At 39.8% G+C, this 23752-nt stretch overlaps 1 protein-coding gene across 1 annotated transcript in view; it reads right to left on the bottom strand.

The window, feature by feature from the left end:
* Positions 1-3767: 3767 nt before the first annotated feature.
* LOC126293385 (F-box/LRR-repeat protein 7-like) overlaps positions 3768-23752 on the bottom strand; it is a 52656-nt gene continuing 32671 nt past the window's right edge. The window contains exons 5-8 of the mRNA XM_049986593.1: positions 23451-23636; positions 21989-22168; positions 14288-14512; positions 3768-8833 (exon numbers count right to left, since the gene is read on the bottom strand). Of these exons, the coding sequence (XP_049842550.1) occupies positions 8503-8833; positions 14288-14512; positions 21989-22168; positions 23451-23636 (922 nt within the window). The 3' untranslated portion in view covers positions 3768-8502. The remainder of the gene's footprint in view (positions 8834-14287; positions 14513-21988; positions 22169-23450; positions 23637-23752) is intronic.

Here is a 23752-nt window from a genome sequence, read left to right on the forward strand (position 1 = left end):
ACCTCAGTCGAAACAAGGCCCCCGGAGTAGACAACATTCCATTAGAACTACTGACGGCCTTGGGAGAGCCAGTCATGACAAAACTCTATCAGCTGGTGAGCAAGATGTATGAGACAGGCGAAATACCCTCAGACTTCAAGAAGAATATAATAATTCCAATCCCAAAGAAAGCAGGTGCTAACAGATGTGAAAATTACCGAACTATCAGCTTAATAAATCACAGCTGCAAAATACTAACGCGAATTCTTTACAGACGAATGGAAAAACTGGTAGATGCGGAGCTCGGGGAGGATCAGTTTGGATTCCGTAGAAATGTTGGATCACATGAGGCAATACTGACCTTACGACTTATCTTAGAAGAAAGATTAAGAAAAGGCAAACCTACGTTTCTAGCATTTGTAGACTTAGAGAAAGCTTTTGACAATGTTGACTGGAATACTCTTTCAAATTCTAAAGGTGGCAGGGGTAAAATACAGGGAGCGAAAGGCTATTTACAATTTGTACAGAAACCAGATGGTGGTCATAAGAGTCGAGGGGCATGAAAGGGAAGCAGTGGTTGGGAAAGGAGCGAGACAGGGTTGTAGCCTCTCCCCGATGTTACTCAATCTGTATATTGAGCAAGCAATAAAGGAAACAAAAGAAAAATTTGGAGTAGGTATTAAAATTCATGGAGAAGTAAAAACTTTGAGGTTCGCCGATGACATTGTAATTCTGTCAGAGACGGCAAAGGACTTGGAAGAGCAGTTGAACGGAATGGACAGTGTCTTGAAAGGAGGATATAAGAGGAACATCAACAAAAGCAAAACGAGGATAATGGAATGTAGTCAAATTAAATTGGGTGATGCTGAGGGAATTAGATTAGGAAATGAGACACTTAAAGTAGTAAAGGAGATTTGCTATTTAGGAAGTAAAATAACTGATGATGGTCGAAGTAGAGAGGATATAAAATGTAGACTGGCAATGGCAAGGAAAGCGTTTCTGAAGAAGAGAAATTTGTTAACATCGAATATAGATTTATGTATCAGGAAGTCGTTTCTGAAAGTATTTGTTTGGAGTGTAGCCATGTATGGAAGTGAAACATGGACGATAACTAGTTTGGACAAGAAGAGAATAGAAGCTTTTGAAATGTGGCGCTACAGAAGAATACTGAAGATAAAGTGGATAGATCACGTAACTAATGAGGAGGTATTGAATAGGATTGGGGAGAAGAGAAGTTTGTGGCACAACTGGACTAGAAGAAGGGATCGGTTGGTAGGACATGTTTTGAGGCATCAAGGGATCACCAATTTAGTATTGGAGGGTAGCGTGAAGGGTAAAAATCATAGAGGGAGACCGAGAGATGAGTACACTAAGCAGATTCAGAAGGATGTAGTTTGCAGTAGGTACTGGGTGATGAAGCTTGCACAGGATAGAGTAGCATGGAGAGCTGCATCAAACCAGTCTCAGGACAGAAGACAACAACAACAAACAACAGATTAGAATTCAAAGCAGAGAGCTGTCATAGCGTTTCTTTTGCAGAAAACCAGAGAATTGCAGATATTCATAGGTGCTTGCAGAATGTCCTCAGAGAGCTGGCAGTGAACGAAAGCACGGTTAGTTGGGCAAGGCACCTGTCAACATTGCAACAAAGTCATTCAAACGTGTCCGATCTCCCAGCTGCACAAAGCTACAACACTTGCAGTGTTGCAATATGCAGACACTCATTCGAGGTGATTGACAGATTACAATCAAACACATCACTTCTCAACTGGTCTGCTGACACATTTGCCCACCAGATGGGGTACCCCAAGGTTTGTGCCCACTGGGTTCAGTTACAATGGACCATCTGTGCATTGTTGCTTGCATGTTACAAGGCTTATCTTGAATTTTTTGTCAAACATCAGCACGTGCGATGAAATATGGATTCTCACTTTGAACCAGAAACAAATGGCAATCTATGGCATGAGCCACTCAACCTTTCTTCTGAACAAAATTTTCAAAGCTGCACCCACAACTGATAAACCGTAGAGATAGTCTTCTGGGACTCTGAAGTCATTATCATTCTGTTTGATGTAATCCCTCATGTGCAACAGTCAACTCTGAAGAGTATTGTGCTACTCTCACGAAATTGAAGAAGTGACTTCTGTGAGTTTGTCACAACAAAAATGAAAATCAACTACTACTCCTCCATGACAATGCAAGGCATCACTGAAGTCTGTGCTCCAGCTACCAGCTCACAAAACTTTATTGGGCTGTTATTCCTCAACCACCCTATAACCACAATGGTGCACCTTCCAATTTCCAACTGTTCTTACTCAATGAAGGATGCCTTCTGTGGGAAGCAGTATTTGGATGATGGGGAAGATATTGGCTCAGGTATCAACCAGTAGTGTGTTACCATGTGGGTGTATAGGCCCTAAAAATAAGGTTTCAAAAGGCCATCACATCAACTGGAGATTAAGTTATATAATAAAGTTTTGTTGCCAAAAGAGTTGGGAATGTGAATGCGAAAAAGACACACACACACACAAATCTTCCCATATGTAATTAATTAGGAATGCAACACGGGCAGAAAAGATCAATAAGTGAGAAAGGCATAATGTTGATATAATTAACTGCTGTGCATGCAATTTGTTCAATATGAGCACTGGAGACGATGATGATGATGACATGCTGTACAGTGCCTGATTTGCACCTGATGGCCAAATTTAAAAGTCATTTTTTCTCAGAATAAACAGGTTCTGCATTAAACTATCTGCCAAGTTTCGCTGCCACACAATAACTACAGCCTGCACAGGATCTCTGAACACCTGAATTTTAACTGTAACCACCCTGTAATAAGCAGTTTAAGACTTATTGCATTTGCGTGTTTTAGCTGTTGAAGCCATAGCTGGGTACAAGTAGGGCAGGTTGCAACACCATGCAACAGAACAATAAAATTTTGTGGCATCCTACTTGTTTCCACATTGTTGTGGTCAGTGCATCATGGTAGAAACATTTTGAAGAAAATTTTGGTTACAGTTAGTCCAGCTTTGATGCCATGCTCCATGCTAAGCTATTGTGTGCAAGGTCATTCATCCATGCCTAACTACTGCAGCCTACAGCCATTTGAACTTCACCAAAGTAAGCACATCTTGGTCCCCCCCTGCCATTTACATCAGCATCTCCCCTCTAACCTTCAGCATTGTCCTGTAGCACAAAGTTTCAAGTTATCTTCTTGCCTGAATTATCTTCCAAACTTCATTTCTGTAAAAGACCACACTCCAAAAAAGATTGAACACAATTTTCAATATTAACAAATTCAACTCTTTCTGATACTTATTGCAACTCTGCATTTTATATCTTCCTACTTCAGTTATTTTCCTACCCAAACAGAAAATTTCTACTTTTAAGTCTTATTCCATTAACCTCACTGGATTTGATTAGACATTCTTTGCTCTTGTTGATGTTCATCTCATCTCTTATCAAGACAGTCAGCTCTTCATCCCTTGCCAACTACTACAATGTCATTGGTAAACTAAACTGTTTCTTCTTCTTCGACTGTAATCTCCAAATTTTGCTTTGTTTTCCATCAGAGTATGGTCAGTTTACAGATTGAACAGAACAACCCTGTCCATCCCTTCTCACTGCTGACCATACAGCAATTAAGCATCCAAGAACATGGTTTTGCAATGGGAGAACAGGGCAGCAAGTAAGTGTCAAAATTAGCAATGTAGTGGTTGGGGGGGGGGGGGGGGGGGGGGAGGAGAAGGAGAGGGAAGGTGTGGAAATAAGAATGACTGACCAACTACTTTTTATAGAAATATATTTATTACAGAAATGTATACATGTTTCAGTAATATGAAAATATTCTTCAATAAATAAAATATTTATTCATGTATTCCAATAACATCAAAATACTCTATACTGAATTAACCAATTGGCTAATTTCAGATCTTAACCCACAACTTGCAATGAAGGTGTAAATTTCACTCCTTGCACAAATCTGCCTTTACCAACTCATTGCTCATGTTGTCTTGCTGTTTTTCCACAACACACGGGTGTATCAAATTGAGGCAGACAAAGTTGTCAATTTGTAAAATCCAAGACACAAATGGACTCACATTGGCCAGTACTTGCCTAACTGCCAGAGCTGCTAGTAGGAACACTTAAATAGAACACAGCAAGATTTGCATTCAAAGAATAGATTTGTTGTTGAGGGAGGAAAGAGGAATTGATTGGAGTTTGGATAGGGTTCCAGATCATCCACACACCAAGAGGCTAAGAGAGACCCCTCTGTCATGAGGAGGAGAAAAAATTACAAAAAAACATTCAGTTGTTTTCAGTTATAAAGTGATGTATAATTGGTGGATTAAAAGAGGAAGTGAGGTTAGTACGATTTGGACGAAAAGGGTTTTCCTTTTAGGGAAACTGAAGGAGACTAAACAATAAATAAAAAATTCTAGCATACAGCCTGTAGGAAAAAGGGATTAGGTGTTTGAGTAGCTGAAGTTATGTCAAAGTGAATGGTACGATTCTGGAAAAAGTAAACTTCTGCAGAGTTCAGTGCTGACCAGGAGGAAACTTGTGTGGCAAACATTCTCTTGGGTCATGTCACAGACCACACTTCTCAACTAGATGGCATCAAATCAGACAAGTCTTCTGAAATCACTGATTCAAGTAATTTGGCAGTTTGGTAGTCATCCCCATAGAGAAAGTCATGCAGTAATCATGTGAGTTGTTAATATACCTCAAATTTTGTATGTGTACTCAGTTGTGGTGTTTTAAGTACACGATTGCGGGTACATGCACAATGGGAATGATGGTAGATATAGAATCACTGCTCCATGGAAAGTGCCCTCCAGACAAAAATCATGCATGTTGCAAATGAGGTTACAGAGGTTGCGGGGGGGGGTGGGGGGGGGGTGAGGAGGAGGAGGAGGAGGAGGAGGAGGAGGAGGAGGAATTGTTGGGAACATAATGCAGATCCAGAAAAGGTATCTACTGAATCACCAAAGGTGCAAGAGATTGTGTGTAACAAGAAGAATGCTTCTGCGATTATATGTGCTAGAGAAGGCCCGCAGGATAATTGTGGGAGATATACCACTTTTCAACAGGCACTGTGGCAAGTTTCTCAATTTACAATACTATAAGGCAGACTGGCCAGTAAGTGACATTTGATAAAGTATAGGACAAGCTAACATTTAGACCACAATGGCATATATTTATATTCCAACTGTAGGAAAACAGTTGCTGGTTCAACAAAGATACGCAATAACATTACAACAATAATCACAGCCAATATAAAGCATCAGTTTTAGCACTGAAGTCAACAACACGTTACCAACAACAATGTTACAGAAAATAGCATAACAATATATAACATCAATAACCAGATCAAAGAATTTGTGCAGTACAAGCATATAGCAAATGACAGCCACTTATTTTGTAATAAATAATTAAATAGAATGTACACTTGTGTGCACTATAGACAATCATCAGGATATACTTCATGTTTTATTACGAGTGCATTTAATTGTGATAGTTTTCCTGTTCAAACAATTACTTTTTTATTGTCACGGAATTATGTCACCTTATAGCTAACCATTATATTTTGTTTTAAACTGTGCCATCAGCTTTTGCTGGGTAGCCAATATTAGGATATGAAAGCAGCAATGCCAGCTAACAGGAAATAAGAATTGTAACCTCAATTTCAGATAAACTTTTCACATCTCAGTTTTATCTATATACTGAAGGTGCACTAGCACTATGAAGTTTACAAATGGCTTCTTAACATGTTTGAATCACACAGTGCAACAGTTGACAAATCTGAACTACAAAATTTGATGGAAAGAGGAAACAGTATAATATCCCATCCTTCATGCACCTGAACACTAACAAAACTGATTTACAACACATCTTGTCGCACAATAAAAATATAAGCATGGGGACTACATCCACGGCTTTTCAAAGTGACAATTGATCCAGTGAAGTACTGCCAGGTTGGGGCCCCTGATATTGATTAAACTTGTTTGTTAAATTCACTGTTCCCCATTCACAGGTTTGCAAAATAAGTATGTAGATGTACCAACAAAGCTTGCCAAATTTAACCTCACTTTTAAAGTAGCTGTCACACTATTTACATTTCCAAATGGCAGCAGAAGAAAACACACAAGATTTTACATATGAAAGCTTTCAGAGCCAGTGGATCCTCCTCCTAGCAGAAAGGTTGAAGGGAAAGGAGGGAAGGTGAAGAAAGTACTGGAGAGGTTTAAGAGAAGGGGTAGAGTTCAGAGTAGTCCCTCAGAACCCCAGGTCAGGGGAGACTTACTGGACGGGGTGAGAAGGAAACCTACAGCCTCTAAGAAAATGGAGTTAGATGGTATTTTGATAATGGAAGTTATGTCCAAGAGGTGTTCAGTAAATCTCCCCTGACCAGGGGTTCTGGGCAACTTTTCTGGACTCTACCCCTTTTCCTATACCTCTCCAGCCCTCTTCCTTCCCGCTTAACCCTTCTGCCGGAGGAAGGAGCACTTGCTTCAGAAGCCTGGATATGTGAAACCTTTTTTGTATGAGAGGTCTTCTGCTGCCACTTTGATAGATTTTTATTCATCCAGTTACATTATATTGTCAAAAACTGATTATTTTCATTGTTATACTGTATATTGTGTGACATTTTGACGAGTGGGAATGGCTCCCAATGCAGACTAAGTAGTTCTTGCGCTGCACTTACCATTGTGTATAAAGAAGAAAAATATAGGATGCCAGTTCAGCAAATGGTTGAAGTTTAGAGATAAAATCTAAAGTTTATTTTACTATCATAATGTGGGAACATATACACTGTCCAGAAAACTGGACAGCTACTTTTTATTTTATTGCACTTCCATTCTTATGTTCTGCATATAATAGTCATTTCCTTCTTAACTTCTTCCTGCATAATATATGGCAAAGATATGTTTCACGTATGCCATTTTGGTAACTGCCAGTGCTCGTTTCTATCCAGTATTGTAGATTATGCAACAGCAGAAACTCAAGATACAGTGAGATAAATTTTAATTACAGTTCGTTCTCCCTAACACGCACAGTGAAACAGCAACACAAACAATGTTCACCATATTGGCAAATCTGCTGTCAATCACACTTTTTAGTGACCAGTCCTCAACTGGTTTGATGCAGCCCACTACCAATTCCTCTCCTGTGTCATCCTCTTCACCTCGTAGTAGCATTTGCACCTTCCATCTTTATTTGCCAGATGTATTCCAGTCTCATCTTCCCTACAGTGTTCACCCTCTACAGCTCCCTACCATACAATAGAGGTTATTCTCTACGGTCTTAACATACAATTCTGTCCATTCTTGCCAAATGTTTTCAATATGTTCCTTTCTTTGCCAATTCTGTAGAGAACCTCTGCCAATTCTGTATGGGACCTCTGCATTCTTTATCAGGCCACCTAATTTGCAACATTCTTCTGTAACCCATCTCAAATGCTGCAAATTTCTTCTGTTTCAGTTTAGCCACTGCCCAAGTTTTGCAACCATAATGCTGTGCTCCAAACATACATTCTCATAAACTTCTTCCTCAAGTTAACACGTATGTCTGATACCAGTAACTTCTAATAAAGGTCAAACAGCAAAAAAGTATGAATTGTTTGTTTACAGGTGTCTTTACTACTAATTATACAATTACTAAGAAAAATACGCCAGTTATGAGCAATGGCATTACTAATTTTGATACGCAGTAACAACATTCAACACAGTAATGTTCTGATGGTTCACTGAATATTCTTTGGTTTAAAATCTTAATGTGTAGAAAAGGAACAACACTTTATATGGGCATGTAAAATGATCACGAAATTGCACTGTCAGGTATAATTCTGCCAATGCTCTTTAACAACTACTAGTTGATCAGTGTTTCCTTTTTCAGCATGTTATGTACAAGAACATGTCAACAAATCCCTTTTAATACCAAGGGATTTGCAGACGACATGTTTAAATTTCCTGCATACTTTTCCACAACTATTTGCAATTTCCTTACTTCAAAAGTCTGGCATCCTGAGGTCCAGTGATTAATTGGCACACTAATAATATAAGGTCATGCAGTTTGATCCCCCACTGATGCAAGGATTTTTTTGTCATATATAACTGCTTTTGTCTCCAGCAATTACACGCTAATGTGAAAAACTGAGCTGCAATGTGGTTCATAACACATGTTACACTGCAAGTCCTGCAATAACTGCCCAGTTAAATCAGTTCGAAGGTCAGAGGAAGGCAATGGCTCTGTCCCCAACAGCACCACGCCTAGTAAAGCACTGACTTGTTCAAACCAACACTCAGGTTGAGGACAGCTTTACTTTTCTAAAACATTAAATCACAGCAAAATCAGATCTAACAACAATGTTAAAAAATAAAGAACTACTTTCAGATTAACAGCATTTTGTAGTCAACTACAATAAATAGGCCGATAACATTCAGGGTTATCATTTTGACACTCTTCACTGTTCCTCAGACAATTAGTAGCAAGAGAGAGTTTCCTATAAACATGTTCTCACTCATTTATGTTTTCCAGAAAGAGATCAGATATACCTCTTTCACCCCAAATAAGGTTTTCACCGTCGCTCTCACTATCGCTGCTACTGTTACTATCGCTGTCACTGTCATCATTTTCTGAACCGCCATCCTGCACATCATCTGCATCTCCAGGACCTGCATTCTCTTCATTTCCTTCCTCTGCAACTTCCGCATCACTTTCGTGACCTTCTGTGTCGTCGGCCCGTTCCTCCTCTTCAATGTTGCCGTGGATTTCGAGGTCGGGCATCTGCTCTGTCAGCCCTTCCGTTGCTTTAGGGTCACCTCGACACCACTGGATATTCAACTCCCTGAAATAAAAATTGAAACACTCCTGTTACTGTACTCATGCAAACTACTGAGGTACTTCTATACTGTGATGGTTTGTACAACACTGACAAGATTTTATTTGTGTATGTTTGGGCTTATATTTAAACACAAAAGTTTGAAATGAATCTGAATGAAGGAGACAAAAGAGAAGAAGAATTAGAAAGGGAGGAGGCAAAAAAATATGGGGGTGGGGCGGGGGAGGGGGGCGCGCCAGGCGCAGAGGTAAACGTAAACAGGCAAATGGGGGGAAGGGGCAGTGAAATACAAACGTGAGAGAAATTATTTTGGGAAGAATGTGTTTTGTTGCAGCATACAGTGAATTGTTGAAGTCCTTCAGAAGCTGTGGGTTTTGTTGCTCCCATATGGGTGATATTGGATAATGATACTGCTTCTTTGCAGCTCATTTGTGGGTATGGTTGGAGACTTAGAAGCGTGACTGATACTGCACAGAATATCTGTTTGTTTACTAGGTTTGGGGGTTGTTCCCCTGCGTCAAACCTTGCAAAGAAAAACTGACCTGTTGAAGATAACTCTGACAGAAAATATTTTCAAAAAGTTCTGATATATTTTCATCTTAATTCTTTAAACAAGTTCAGTATTCTTATTCACATTGAGCAAATAGTAAAGGAAACAAGGGGAAACTTGGAAGGGGAATTCAAGTTCATGAAGACACAATAAAAAATTTGAGGTTCGCCAATTACACTGATTTCTGTCAGACAGAGCAAAGGACTTGGCAGAAAAGTTGAATGAAATGGATAACGTCATCACTTCACAAAATAAGTCCTATGATTGGCACCATCAGAAATAATAGAAAGATAGCAGAATGTGTTCCACACAATGCAGACGGAAGCAGGGAACATGTAAGGTAATGTGGTATAACCATGGTTTGTCAAGTGAATCTGTTGCAGAATACATAATATGTGATTAGGACACAAAGAGAACAGTCACAGAAGTCGAGGTAATAACTTCCAAAGCCCTAGGGAACAACCACTGCCTTTAAGTAGTGACAGGTTAGAGAGAACAGGCAGAAAGAAAGGAAAGGAGGATTACAGTGTGGAAGTTTGAAGAAGAGAAATACAAAGAAGAATGTTAGTAGTGAGCAACTTACCAAGAATGAAATGCATGTGGCAGAGGAGGAATCAGGAAAGTTAAAAATTGATGGAAATTCAGAAAACCAGTGATAAACACTGGAAAGAGACCCTCATGGAGTGACAGCAAGTGAGGAAGCTGCAAAGAAAAACAAAGCATTCTACATGTGTTATTTGGAGAAGACAGAGGAATGGAAAAAGGCATACACTAAGAAGAAGGTGGGTACAAGTGATAGCAGGAGAGAAGAGGAAATGGATGAAGAGTGGACGAAAACTATGGAAGAGGACAATGTAGGGTGTAAGAAGATCCTCTATGGTATGGATAAAGCTAAAAAAAAAGCATGTTGGAAGATGCCAAATGATCAATAAAGAAGTAAAGGTAGTTTTAGTTGGTAATGTACAGGGAATCACAGATATGTGGATGGGATATTTTCAAGTGTTACTAAATGGCAATGGAAATAGGGAAGAGGAAAGTGAGGAGCAGAGAATGTAGAGGATCTGGAGATAGACATGACTGTCTTTATCATGTCCACTACTACTGTCAAAGAAAGGAGGAAAAGCATTCTTGCCCAAGGAAGTAATTGTAGAGGTGGTGAGACCAGCTGATACTGTGACAACAGTATGGAAAGAAAGGGCACCTGAAGGTTGAAAAAAAAAAAGGACACCTTAGTACTAATTTTTAAAAAGGGTCGCAGGAGACTCAAAATTATACGGCACGTAGTATGATGCATCGTGCAACTAAATTATTTGAGATGATTATGGAAAAGTACAGTAGATAAGAGGAGCACAGAGAACCAGTGACCTGATCAGAAAGGTCAACCGAGGATTCAAGAGCTCCAAGGCAAACTATAAATACTGTAAGGATTTAATAATGGTTTTCCTAGACACTGAGAATATCTAAGATAGTTCTGTCTAACTGCTAAGTTAGATCACCATATCCCGGGCTAGTTGGAGGGCCCTGCCCATAATGCTCCAAACATTCTCACTTGGGGAGAGATCCGACTACCTTCCTGACAAAGGTAAGGCTTGAAAATCACAAAGACATCAGTAGAAACTCTCCCCATGTGTCTTGCTGAAATGCAAGCCCAGTACAGCTTGCCACGAAGAGAACAAAAGAACAGGGTGTAGAATATTGTTGATGTACCACTATGCTGTAAGGATGCCACACATAACCAAATGTGTGCTGTGCTTGACAACAAGAGTCCTGCTATGAAAAGAAATGGCACCCCAAACCAGCACTCCAGGCCGTAAGACACGCGACGGTCAGGTCAGTACCCCACCGTCATCTGGGGCATCTCCAGCTCGAAATCTTATCAACTGGTTTAAACTTGTCTTCAGTCCTAAGTCCCACTTTGAACAGAGTCTCAATGACCTGCGAAAAGGTGTCTCAAGATGCCACAGAAAGTGGTAGGATACCAACACGACTATTGCTTGCAGTAAGGCCCGACAACCGGGAGTGATGGTCTGGGGTGCCATTTCTTTTCATAGCAGGACAACTTTGGTTGTCATTCGTGGCACCCTCACGGTATAGCAGTACACCGAATATTCGATGTCCCATACTGTTGCGCTTCATTTCAAGCCATCCTGGGCTTACATTTCAGCAAGATAATGCCCACCCAAACACAATGGGAATTTCTACTGCTTGTCTTCACGCTTGCCAAACCCTACCTCGGCCAACGACATCATCGGCTATCTCCTCAGATGTGAACATCTGGAGCATACAGACAGGACTGTCCAAACGGCTCAGGATTTTGATAATCTAATGTGCCACTTGGCCAGAATTTGGAACGACATCCCCTCATGAGTACATCTGACAACTATACATCAATGCCAGGCCAAGTAACTGCTTCCGACAACTATACATCAATGCCAGGCCAAGTAACTGCTTCCACAAGGACCAGAGGTTGACTGATGTCGTACTGACTTGCTTAATTTCAGAAGCTTTAATTAATCTCACTTTTTCTGAATCTGCAATCTTTTTTTTATCTTTGACTTGTTCAGTATCACACATATATTAAGATTTCTTGGATCAATCAAATAAAATATAATGCAGACGATCATGTGGTTAGAATTTTCTGATGTTGGAGTTGTCACTTACAAACAGCTCCTGGATTGGTTCCTCATTGCTGAAGTAGTAGTTCCCTCCTCAGAATATAAAGGGGAATTGTTTGGGGAAGGTGAGAATTAGGGCAGTTCACTCAAAACCAGTATCAAAACAACTCAACTCACTGTTTTTGAGGATAAGGCTAAAATTTATCTGACTTATTACGATATTTAGATTTCTTGGATAAATACAGTACAGAGTGTTATGGGGTTAGAACATTAGTCGTTTTCAGTTTTCCAATCTTTGAGCTATCACTTACAAATAGCTCTGATCGGTTCCTCAGTGCTACAGTAATAGTTCCCAATTCAGAACAGACGAGGAATCATTTGTGGAATGTGAGAATAAGACATTTCATTCAGAACCCAGCATCAAACGAACTCATCTTTCCGTAGGTTGAAGTGAGGGATGGTTTTCCTAAACTTAAAACAGTTGGTTCCCTCCCATTTTGTAGTTTTATTAACCTTGCTTCTTTCTTTTTTAATCATCTCATAACTAGCTCTAGCTCCATCCTGAGGAACAAACTACTGTTATTTCCAAAAGATAGCATACTGTCTTAGTATGTGCCTACTGGCAGCACTGAACTTTCAATTCCTCAAAATATGTTGTAGCTTTCAAGTCTATCATAATTTTAGAATGAATTTTCCTTCTGATATGCATACAAGGCATGGCATTTAAAACCACCTTGGAAATGTCTGTATTGGAAAGACATACCTATTTAAATTTTTTTCACCGAACGATAAATGCCACTAACTGTCTAAAATCAAAACAGGTTACAAGCTACTGATAAATTATATCAATAGCAATACACATCAGATTAGTGTGAAAGGAGGTGCAGTTATTCTTAGCTCTTCAATGAGAAACTTTAATGGCGAAAACAACGATTCTCCAGAATATAATACATTCCTTTGTCCACACTGGTCTACATTCTAGCACAGATGTCACTGAAATGGAAAGCAGTTGGAACAATTCATTGGTGTGTTCATCAATGAAACCACTTTCTGCAGGGAACTATGTGGGCATAGTAGTATTTTGCTTCCTTCAAGATGATTTTTTTTAATGTGAGTCCTCTTGCCTCTCACCAATTCCGAGACTTGCTTATCATTTTCCAACACTTTTTAACCCCCTTGACATTGGTTGATTACAGAGCCGTCCGCCACAAAAATGAAAAATAAATTTAAGTATTTTTGCCTTGAGAATCCACATCTCTATACATAAAAGGCAATGTCCTGACTCACTAACTCATCATTGCCCATTCCAAATCACTAAGGGCAAAAACTTCAAATTTTTACTGCAGGTATCATTTAAGACTGGCTTTTACGAAATTCCACCCCAAAGGGAGTTAAATAGGGAATGAAAAGTTTCCTAAATTATTTCATTATGAAAGTATTTTCAAAGCAAAATGAAAATTTATATTTAATTTCTTTTAGAAATAAAAAATTCACTGTTTTCTGTTTTTGGAAAGTTAGTCCCTAAAGAGGTGAAATGGATGAAAATTTAAGAAAATATTTCTTTATGTTAATAATTTTAAAGCTATGAAAATTGGCATTTCACTTGTCAGTTAAATATAAAGAGGATATATAAAGAAAATATAAAGAAGATGAAAGTTTCTATGGAAATATCATCACAAGAACACACAACCCAATTAACAAACTCCTTGGACTCGGAATGAGGTACTGCTAGAAGTTAAGATGTCACAACAGGTTGCGAGTCATGCTCAGGTGGCTCAGTCGATAGAGCACTTGTCTTTCACCGGCAAAGGTCTCAAGTTCGTCTTCAGTCCAGCACACAGATTTAATCTGCCAGGAAGTTTCACCTCGGACTCTAGCCATCACAACTGCTTTTTGGTCAGAAGTACAGCTTTTTGGTCAGAAGTACATTCAGAAAAGACCATGCTTGTGTCGCTTTAGTGTGAAAAGTTTAGAAGACATTGCAATTTGTGAACATAAAAATTTGATTAAAGAAAAACATATCTGTGCAGACCATACACACTGCACCAGCAAAGCAGCAGGTGTTAAGCTAGTCTTCAATAAAAAATGGGGTTCCTATTTAAGATTTCAAAGTTGACTCCACTCTCACCCCCTGGGTTGGGTGGGGGGAATCTAGCATGGTGTCATTGGATCTCCCCTGCAGATAGAAACAACTTATCACAACCCTTTTTAAAATCCTATATATAGTTTTCCAGATATTCCAATAGCAGTTTTAAATGCATCATCATGTATAAATACTTTAAGCTCTTTTCTTACCTTAGATTGACAAGCTTGCCAGGGAACTTATCAAATGGGACTCCAGTAACAAGGGAATAGTTGAGTGTCAGGCAGCGCAAACCAGACAATTCGACAATGCTGCTAAGACCTGGCTGTAGCTTTGGAAATTCCATTTCTTCCATGGACAATGTGTGAAGATGCGGTAGCCTGGCGAGGCAAGGTATCACGTCCCCACCAAGACCTTTGCAACACGATAAGTCCAGTCTGGAACAAACGACAAATGTGCTATTGGTTACCCAGAAAGAGGTGGAAAAAGCAAATTTAATAAATTTTATCCTTACGATGAACAGCATCTGTGAAATCGCACGTGGTGGATACTTGGGAAGCAACACCACAGCCACAAAAATGTCACAAAAGCAATGCTTATACATGGTGTCTCAAAAGAAAGTTTATATCCGATGTGTCAAAATAAAATGAGGTTGAAGTCTATTGATAAAATCTTTATTATTGAAATATACAGGTATGGAATTTACTACTGAAATAATGTCCTTTAAATGCAATCCAGCACGACTATGGAGCTCATTTAAATGATGAACAAAATTTTGCACGACAGCACAGCATGTAAACACTGGGATCACTGCCACTTTGCTATAGATATTTTATTTCAATTGCGAAAGTCCATGGAAGTCTTATCTGGACTGCATGGGGCCAATTTATGTCACCCCTCCTGGAGATTAATTTGGCATGGCAAATTTCATGAATTTGCAGTACAGTCTGGATGTGTGTGTTGTGGCTCTGTCTTGCTGAAACCATGTTCATTGGTTACCATCATGGAAGCTTTATCAATTCAGGGACCAAAAATATCACTTGTCACTATGTTCTGAATTCAATGTAACTGCAGGACCAGTCTTGACCTTGGGAAAGCATGATCCAATTATTCCTCAAGCCGATATTACAGCTTATACAATAACTTTGTACGAATGCTCATACTTGAGTTTAGGATTCACCGCACAGTAGTAGCAGCAATTTTGCTTTACTGACGTGACTGTTCAGATGAAACTGAGTCTTGTCTGAAAACAAGATGTTTGAAGGACACTCAGTCACATCATTAAACTGCAGCCTACAGCTGGCATCCTGAGGCTTTAATTCCTGCACCAATTGGATTTTGTATGCATGTAGTTTAAAGTATTTTTGCAGAATTCAGTGCAGTGATTGTCTATGCTGACTTAGAACTGGCACACACACAATGTGCAGTCCACTTCTGACAGGTGCTCCATATTGACTGAATTCCTGAAGACCAGAAAGCCTAAAATCTCCCCCCCCCCTCCACCCCCACTCTCCTCAGATTTGTCGCACATGCACAGAAAGCTCTTTAAATATGAACTTCCTTTTCGGACACAATCAGATAACCCTTCTGGCAAAGACTAAGGACGTGAATCAACTGTGCCTCAATTGTTATTACAAGTAACTACCCCAATAAACTACCGAAATATCACAATTCTGGAGCCACAACCCCTTGTTAGCATAGTGGGGTAGTTGGTAAATAACCAAAACCATACAGAGGTGATACTGCACATCTGGCAGAACAGATAAAGTGACAAGAAAGTTGAATCTTACAGTCTGTTCTCACCTGTACACTACTAATTACAACATAATTATCGTAATGCAATGTATGCAGAATTTCTGGATGAATTTAAGGGGGCTTGATGGCACTAATACTTAAATGTCAAATACATATGACATTACATGACAGACACCCACAATTAAGACACTTACATAAAGCTTTCTGCCACGGCCTTCATCAGTAACACGCGCACGCACACGCACAACCTACACCTCCCTGCTTGGCCATCACAGATTTCACTGAAATTTTATGTGAATATTGACATGTTACCAGTGAAAAATTATAAAGTTCAACATTTGTCAAAACAATACACTGACCTAGATCTGGTCATTTGTTTGACTCCATGCGCGACTGTGCAGAGGGTGCGTGAATTTCTGGTAACTGAGCTGTTATATAGCTTTCAAACACCACCACATACAAAGTTTGCCAAGGTAATCCCCATTCCTGATGTCCAGGCGGAGCTTCAAGGAATCCTTAGAACCTTTGGCCCCGTACAAAACCTTTCACCTGACTCCATCAACCTCCTGACCCCACCGACACCCCGTACCCCTACCTTCTTCCTAAAATTCACAAACCCAATCATCCCGGCCGCCCCATTGTAGCTGGTTACCAAGCCCCCACAGAATGTATCTCTGCCTACGTAGATCAACACCTTCAACCCATTACATGCAGTCTCCCATCCTTCAAAGACACCAACCACTTTCTCGAACGCCTGGAATCCATACCCAATCTGTTACCCCCGGAAACCATCCTTTTAACCATTGATGCCACTTCCTTATACACAAATATCCTGCACGTCCAGGGCCTTGTTGCGATGGAGCACTTCCTTTCACACCGATCACCTGTCTCCCTACCTAAAACCTCTTTCCTCATTACCTTAGCCAGCTTCATCCTAACTCACAACTTCTTCACTTTTGAAGGCCAGACATACCAACAATTAAAGGGAACAGCCATGGTTACCAGGATGGCCCCCTAGTACGCCAACCTATTCATGGGTCGCTTAGAGGAAGCCTTCTTGGTTACCCAGGCCTACCAACCTGAAGTTTGGTACAGATTTATTGATGACATCTTCATGATCTGGATTCACAGTGAAGAAGAACTCCAGAATTTCCTCTCCAACCTCAACTCCTTTGGTTCTATCAGATTCACCTGGTCCTACTCCAAATCCCATGCCACTTTCCTCGACGTTGACCTCCACCTGTCCAATGGTCAGCTTCACACATCCGTCCACATCAAACCCACCAAAAAGCAACAGTACCTCCATTATGACAGCTGCCACCCATTCCACATCAAACGGTCCCTTCCCTACAGCCTAGGCCTTCGTGGCAAACGAATCTGCTCCAGTCAGGAATCCCTGAACCATTACACCAACAACCTGAAAACAGCTTTCGCATCCCGCAACTACCCTCCCGACCTGGTACAGAAGCAAATAACCAGAGCCACTTCCTCATGCCCCCCAAACCCAGACAGGATACTTTCCGGGACTGGATCAGACTCTGAATGTGGCTCTCCAGCAGGGATACGACTTCCTCAAATCCTGCCCCGAAATGAGATCCATCCTTCATGAAATCCTCCCCACTCCACCAAGAGTGTCTTTCCGCCGTCCACCTAACCTTCGTAACCTCTTGGTTCATCCCTATGAAATCCCCAAACCACCTTCCCTACCCTCTGGCTCCTACCCTTGTAACCACCTCCGGTGTAAAATCTGTCCCAAACACCCTCCCACCACCACCTACTCCAGTCCTGTAACCCGGAAGGTGTACACGATCAAAGGCAGAGCCACATGTGAAAGCACCCACGTGATTTACCAACTGACCTGCCTACTGTGAAGCTTTCTATGTGGGCATGACCAGCAACAAACTGTCCATTCGCATGAATTGACACAGGCAGACAGTGTTTGTTGGTAGTGAGGATCACCCTGTGGCTAAACATGCCTTGGTGCACGGCCAGCACATCTTGGCACAGTGTTACACCGTCCGGGTTATCTGGATACTTCCCACTAACACCAACCTGTCAGAACTCCGGAGATGGGAACTTGCCCTTCAGTATATCCTCTCTTCTCGTTATCCGCCTAGCGTCAACCTCCGCTAATTTCAAGTTGCCGCCGCTCATACCTCATCTGTCTTTCAACAACATCTTTGCCTGTGTACTTCCGCCTCAACTGTCATCTCTGCCTAAACTCTTTGCCTTTACAAATGTCTGCTTGTGTGTGCGGGTGGGTGTGCGCGTGCATGCGTGCACTTATACCTGTCCTTTTTTCCCCCTTGAGGTAAGTCTTTCCGCTCCCGGGATTGGAATGACTCTTTACCCTCTCCCTTAAAACCCACATCCTTTCATCTTTCCCTCTCCTTCCCTCTTTCCTGAAGAAGCAACCGTTGGTTGTGAAAGCTTGAATTTTGTGTGTAAGTTTGTGTTTGTTCGTGTATCTATCGACCAGCCAGCGCTTTTGTTTGGTAAGTCACATCAATTTTGTTTTTAGATATATTTTTCCTATGTGGAATCTTTCCCTCTATTATATAAGTCAATATTTTGTTTGAAAAAAAAATGAAATTTATCCATCTTTTACAACTTTGTGCAACCTCTTAATACTAATAAAAAAAGAGTAATTAGTCATTCAGCCAAAAAATTTTAGGAAAAATCTCCCAAAAATATTTCAAAGTTTGCCTTGCTACATCTCTGGTATGACAAACATGAAACTTGGCATGTACAGGTAGTAACCTAGCACCCGAAGTTTATCAAATATGAATTTTCATTTCTACACCATTTTCCAGTACTGAATCAATTACGAGCAAAGTCGATTTATAAAGGTAAAAATGCAGTATCTTATCTTATTCAGCAAAAAACAATGTTCTATAAATCTTTACAAACAGTGTTCATTAAAAAGGACATTGTTTTCACTGCAAAATTTTTTATTATTAAGCATTTTTCGTAGATTTTTACACACAAATTATAAATCTACACCAGTGTTTTGAAGTTCGACTAACTTAATGAATGGTTCTTTTGTGAGCAAACTAACAAATTTAGTCAAGTAGATGATTCCATAACAATTTTAAAGAATGAAGCATATCACAAAAAATTTCTTCTTTTGATATGATAAATTTTCGAATCCTGTATTATCAAACGTAACCTATAAATTCCATGCAAGTTTTCTGTTTGATGGACCCGTATCACAGACAACTGCCGTATCTCTCACAAATGCTTAACTTTTTTATTGCTTGAATCATTTCAGCCAACAAGCCCTTAGAAACAGCTGTCTCAGAGTTAGAATAAATGAGACTACCATTTTCCTACCACAACTTGAGCATTGTTGATAATCTCCTCTGCATGGTCAAAACATTAATCACTGTTTACTTTCATTTCACCAAAGCTAAGAACTAAGTCTTTCATGCCAAATTTAAAAGAAAGCAAAATTTCCAAGATTGGCAAAGTTTCACAGAAGTTCTAAATATGGCGCGTACTTCAATGTGAGATTCTTTTAATAATTTCCAAAACAAAATTCTGTCAAAATCTGGCAGAAAACCCAAAGAAATTATGGTCATACATAAAGCACACCAGTGGCGAGAGCAATCGGTACCATCACTGCGTGATAACAATACGGAAGTCACTGATGACAGTGCCACTAAAGCAGAGTTTTTAAACATGGTTTTCCGAAACTCCACCACAAAAGACTAAATATTTCTGAATTCCAATCAAGAACAATTGCGAGGATGAGAAACATAGAAGTAGATATACTCAATGTAATGAAGCAGCTCAAATCACTTAATAAAGGCAAGGCCTCCTGTCCAGATGGTATACCAGTCAGGTTCCTCTCAGAGTATGCTGATAAAATAGCTCCATATTTAGCAATTCTATACAACCACTCACTAACAGAAAGATCCGTACAAAGTTACACCAATACCCAAAAAGGGAAGTAGGAGTAATCTGCTGAATTACAGGCCTATATCACTAACGTCTATTTGCAGTAGGATTTTGGAACATATACTGTATTCAAACATTATGAAGTACCTCAAAACTATTTATTGACACACACAGTCAGCACGGTTTCAGAAAATATCATTCTTGTGAAACACATCTAGCTCTTTATACTCATGAAATAATAAGTGCTATCAACAGGGGATGTCAAATTGATTCCATATTTTTAGATTTCCAGAAGGCTTTTGACACCTTTCCTCCCGAGTCTTCTAACCAAACTGCATGCTTACAGGATAACACCTCAGTTATGAGACTGGTTTCGTGATTTCCTGTCAGAAAGGTCACAGTTCGTAGCAATAGACAGAAATTCATCAAGTAAAACAGAAGTAATATCCGGCGTTCCCAAGGAAGTGTTATAGGCCCTCTATTGTTCCTGATCTATATTAACAACCCTAAATTGAAATGATCACATAGATATTGTGGGCAGAGTAAATCGAAGACTTTGATTCATTGGCAGAACACTTAGAAGGTGCAACAGGTCTACTAAAGAGACTGTTTACACCACACTTGTCCGCCCTATTCTGGAGTATTGCTGTGCAGTGTCGGATCTGCATCAGGTGGGACTGACGGATGACATCGAAAAAGTATAAAGAAGGGCAGCTTGTTCTGTACTATCGCGAAATAGGGGAGATAGTATCACAGACATGATATGTGAATTGGATTGGCAATCACTAAAACAAAGGCGTTTTTCGTTGCGACGGGATCTTCTCATGAAATTTCAATCAGCAGTTTTCTACTCCAATTGCGCAAACATTCTGTTGGCACCCACCTACATAGCAAGAATTGATCAACACGATAAAATAAGAGAAATCAGAGCTCGCACAGAAAATTTTAAGAGCTCATTTTTCCTGCATGTTGTTCAAGAGTGGAATGGTAGAGACAGCTTGAAGGTGGTTCACTGAACTCTCTGCCAGGCACTTTATTGCGAATAGTAATCATGTAGATGTTTCAAATTTTGTGAATACCTGATTGGGTTTTCGAAACACTAAGGCACAAATCAATAAAACCTGGAGGAATGCTAATAGCCTGAGTCTTCTTTTGATAATTAGTTCACTAGGAAGATATTTCGGTACGTCCCTGACAAAAGATAATGCTTTATAAGGTAAGAAACAAAGTTTCAGTCTTTGTAGAATCTTCAGGTAACCAGTTAGTACACTCCACTCGTTGACCCTCATAAAAAGTCCTGGATCACCCTCTGAACAGGTTTTGATTTTAGTAAATTGGCATTCTTTTGTTTACAATCTTACTTTTGTTTCCTTAATTTCTAATTGTCGCATTAACATCAGTATTTTTTCACAGTTAATATTTTGTCTAGTAGTAATTTCTTCATTAGTTTACGTGTAAAATAGTTTCTACTTCTTTATGGTAGGTTCATTTTTGTGCCAGAATATCTCATTATTATGCCATCAGTCATCTACTTCCATTTCAGAGGAATGTTAAACTCTTTACATTTCAAACCCCTTTCATAATCCTAATTGGTAAAATGTGTCGAGCAGACATGCTTTTTCAACCAAATACTAATATGCACATTTACAAGCAATTATTTTCATTTCGTCTTGTTTTTAGGAAATATATGAAACGTAATTTCTAACTGAAATATACGAAACGTAATTTCTAACATACCTGTCTCTTACAGTTGAGCAAACTGGCACTCATGCAAAAAAACTATTTTTCACTTAAAAACCTAGACTAAAAAATCTCAATATTTGATAATTATGGCATAACTCTGTACTCAAGCGCAAGTCTCTTACAAAAATCCACACTGATAACCTCATCTTTGTATATAAACACAATCAGAACAATACGTTATGGGTACTGTCGGATACTGAGTTTGTCGAGTTCACTCTGACATCATTGGCATGGCTTGCTCCTGCTTTTACACCTTTGTATCCCTACCACATATTATTGCATACATGCTACATACTAGTCTCTTGTGGACACTATTTTTGTGGATACTGGAGCCAGTCATTAACCGACGATAGTCCAATAAGCTGGAAACTGGATCAAAATAAACAAATCTCACTGGAATAAAAACAGCTTGTTTTTCAATCTTTAATAGCAAATTGTGCTACCAAGAAGCAACAAAAATCCACTACTCAGTTACTTTGTCTGCTCTACAGCACAAGGTCAAGAAGACAGCTTACATTTCAAGGTGTTGCAGACGATAGATCTGAGAGAAAGCAGCATCAGACAGCAGCTCGGCACCTCTGACACTCAGTTCTCGCAATGCAGGACACCCACGGCTGGCAGCAATTATCGTGTCACTGTCCACACCGAAACTTTCTCGTAGATCAAGCAGTCTCAGTTTCGGGAAGCCACCATACCTGGAAGACAAGTATGCAGTTTATATTACGGCAGATTTATTTTTTCCTCGTAGTGGGAAAAGTCACAGCTATTTGATATTAAATGTCAACGAGGAGAGAACAGGCTCCATGACTCACCTTTTTCTACATTCAATACACAAGTTGGGGAGGCAGGCAGAAATACTAATAACAGAGCATTCAGGTGATTAAGGTTCCTTTATTGAAGGAAGCCTAAGCTAAAGGTCACAATGCATGATCTGTTTCAGACTAAGTGCAGTTGCTGGAACACAAACATCTGGTTGGTGGAACTGATTAACAGGCGGGGAAGTCAACGTTTTCAATTAGTGTGCTCCAGCTATAGTCCAACTAAAATGACTTGATAGTTGACATCTGTCACTTGCCGATTTAGTGTTGCCACATAGACTGCACGGCACCTCTCAGTTACAGGTGACATACAAACATGGTGGGTCACTTCACTAATGCTGTCAACCTGTAACGTGAAGCAATAACGGAAGTGCCCACCATGAGGTACACTGGAAACAGCAGATACTATATTGACAGCTGATTTTAAGTGACTAATGATTGAACTGCAGCAGACAATGCATTTTGTGGCCTGAATTTAATTGTGTGTTTGAAGTTAACTCACAATGTGGAATGTATCCGAGAAAATGGTGGTCAACAATCTGCAGAACGAAAATCACGATCGCTTTGTTTACAGCGATTAAAGCTAACCTCTACACGCAAACTCGAGACAAGAAATTCAGTTTCAGTGCTAAAAGCACACTACTTTCACTACCATTGGCGGCCTGAAACTATCCTCTCACCGGCTACACAGGCTACTGTGTTACTACAAGGTGAGCACTCCATGTTAGCACTTTGTTGCTGATAATAGGTGACAGAGGCAGATTCCAAATGAGGAAAGAAAGATAGGAAGAGGAATAAATGTCAATACAATGAAAATGGCACGGCAAAAAAAATAGAAATAAAAATCATATTTAAACCAATTAACTGCATAGAAATTATGAACTCTTGATTAGATTTTGAAATTTAAAAAAATTGCAACATTTGACAAGACACAGCCTTATAAAGTGGAGGTTTTGGCAACACCACGACACAGCACAGATCTATAAGGATGGTACTGTAAAACACACAACTACTACTTGACAATAGCTGGGGTACAATTAGTAAAATGCCCATTACATTCTTAAACCAATTAGCCAGAATCGTGAATAATTTTAGTGAATTGCATTCCCATAGACTACATATTCATATAAGAAAGGCCTGTGTTGTACAGACAACTTACTTAAATGCCAGAGCAGCTGAGCCGGGTGGTGGTGGATCGATGAGTGAGATCTTTAGTTCCTGCAAGTTTTTTAGACTTCCCAGGGCAGTAAATGCCTCCCTCGCCTCATCACGGACAATGTCGAACTCGTAAAGTTGCAGACGTTCCAAGCTGTCGGCGCAGACTGTTAGCAATGGTAGGACACACCTGTGTATCAACGGAAACATTGGTTGTGACATCTATTGAACTTTTGTCACATTTCAGAGCCCAAATAAACAGAAGAGCATATATTTTAACTCCAAGTTAATGGTGCTTATCCTGTA

Source organism: Schistocerca gregaria, chromosome 10 (assembly GCF_023897955.1).
Source record: "Schistocerca gregaria isolate iqSchGreg1 chromosome 10, iqSchGreg1.2, whole genome shotgun sequence".
Classification (NCBI taxonomy): Eukaryota; Metazoa; Arthropoda; class Insecta; order Orthoptera; family Acrididae; genus Schistocerca; species Schistocerca gregaria.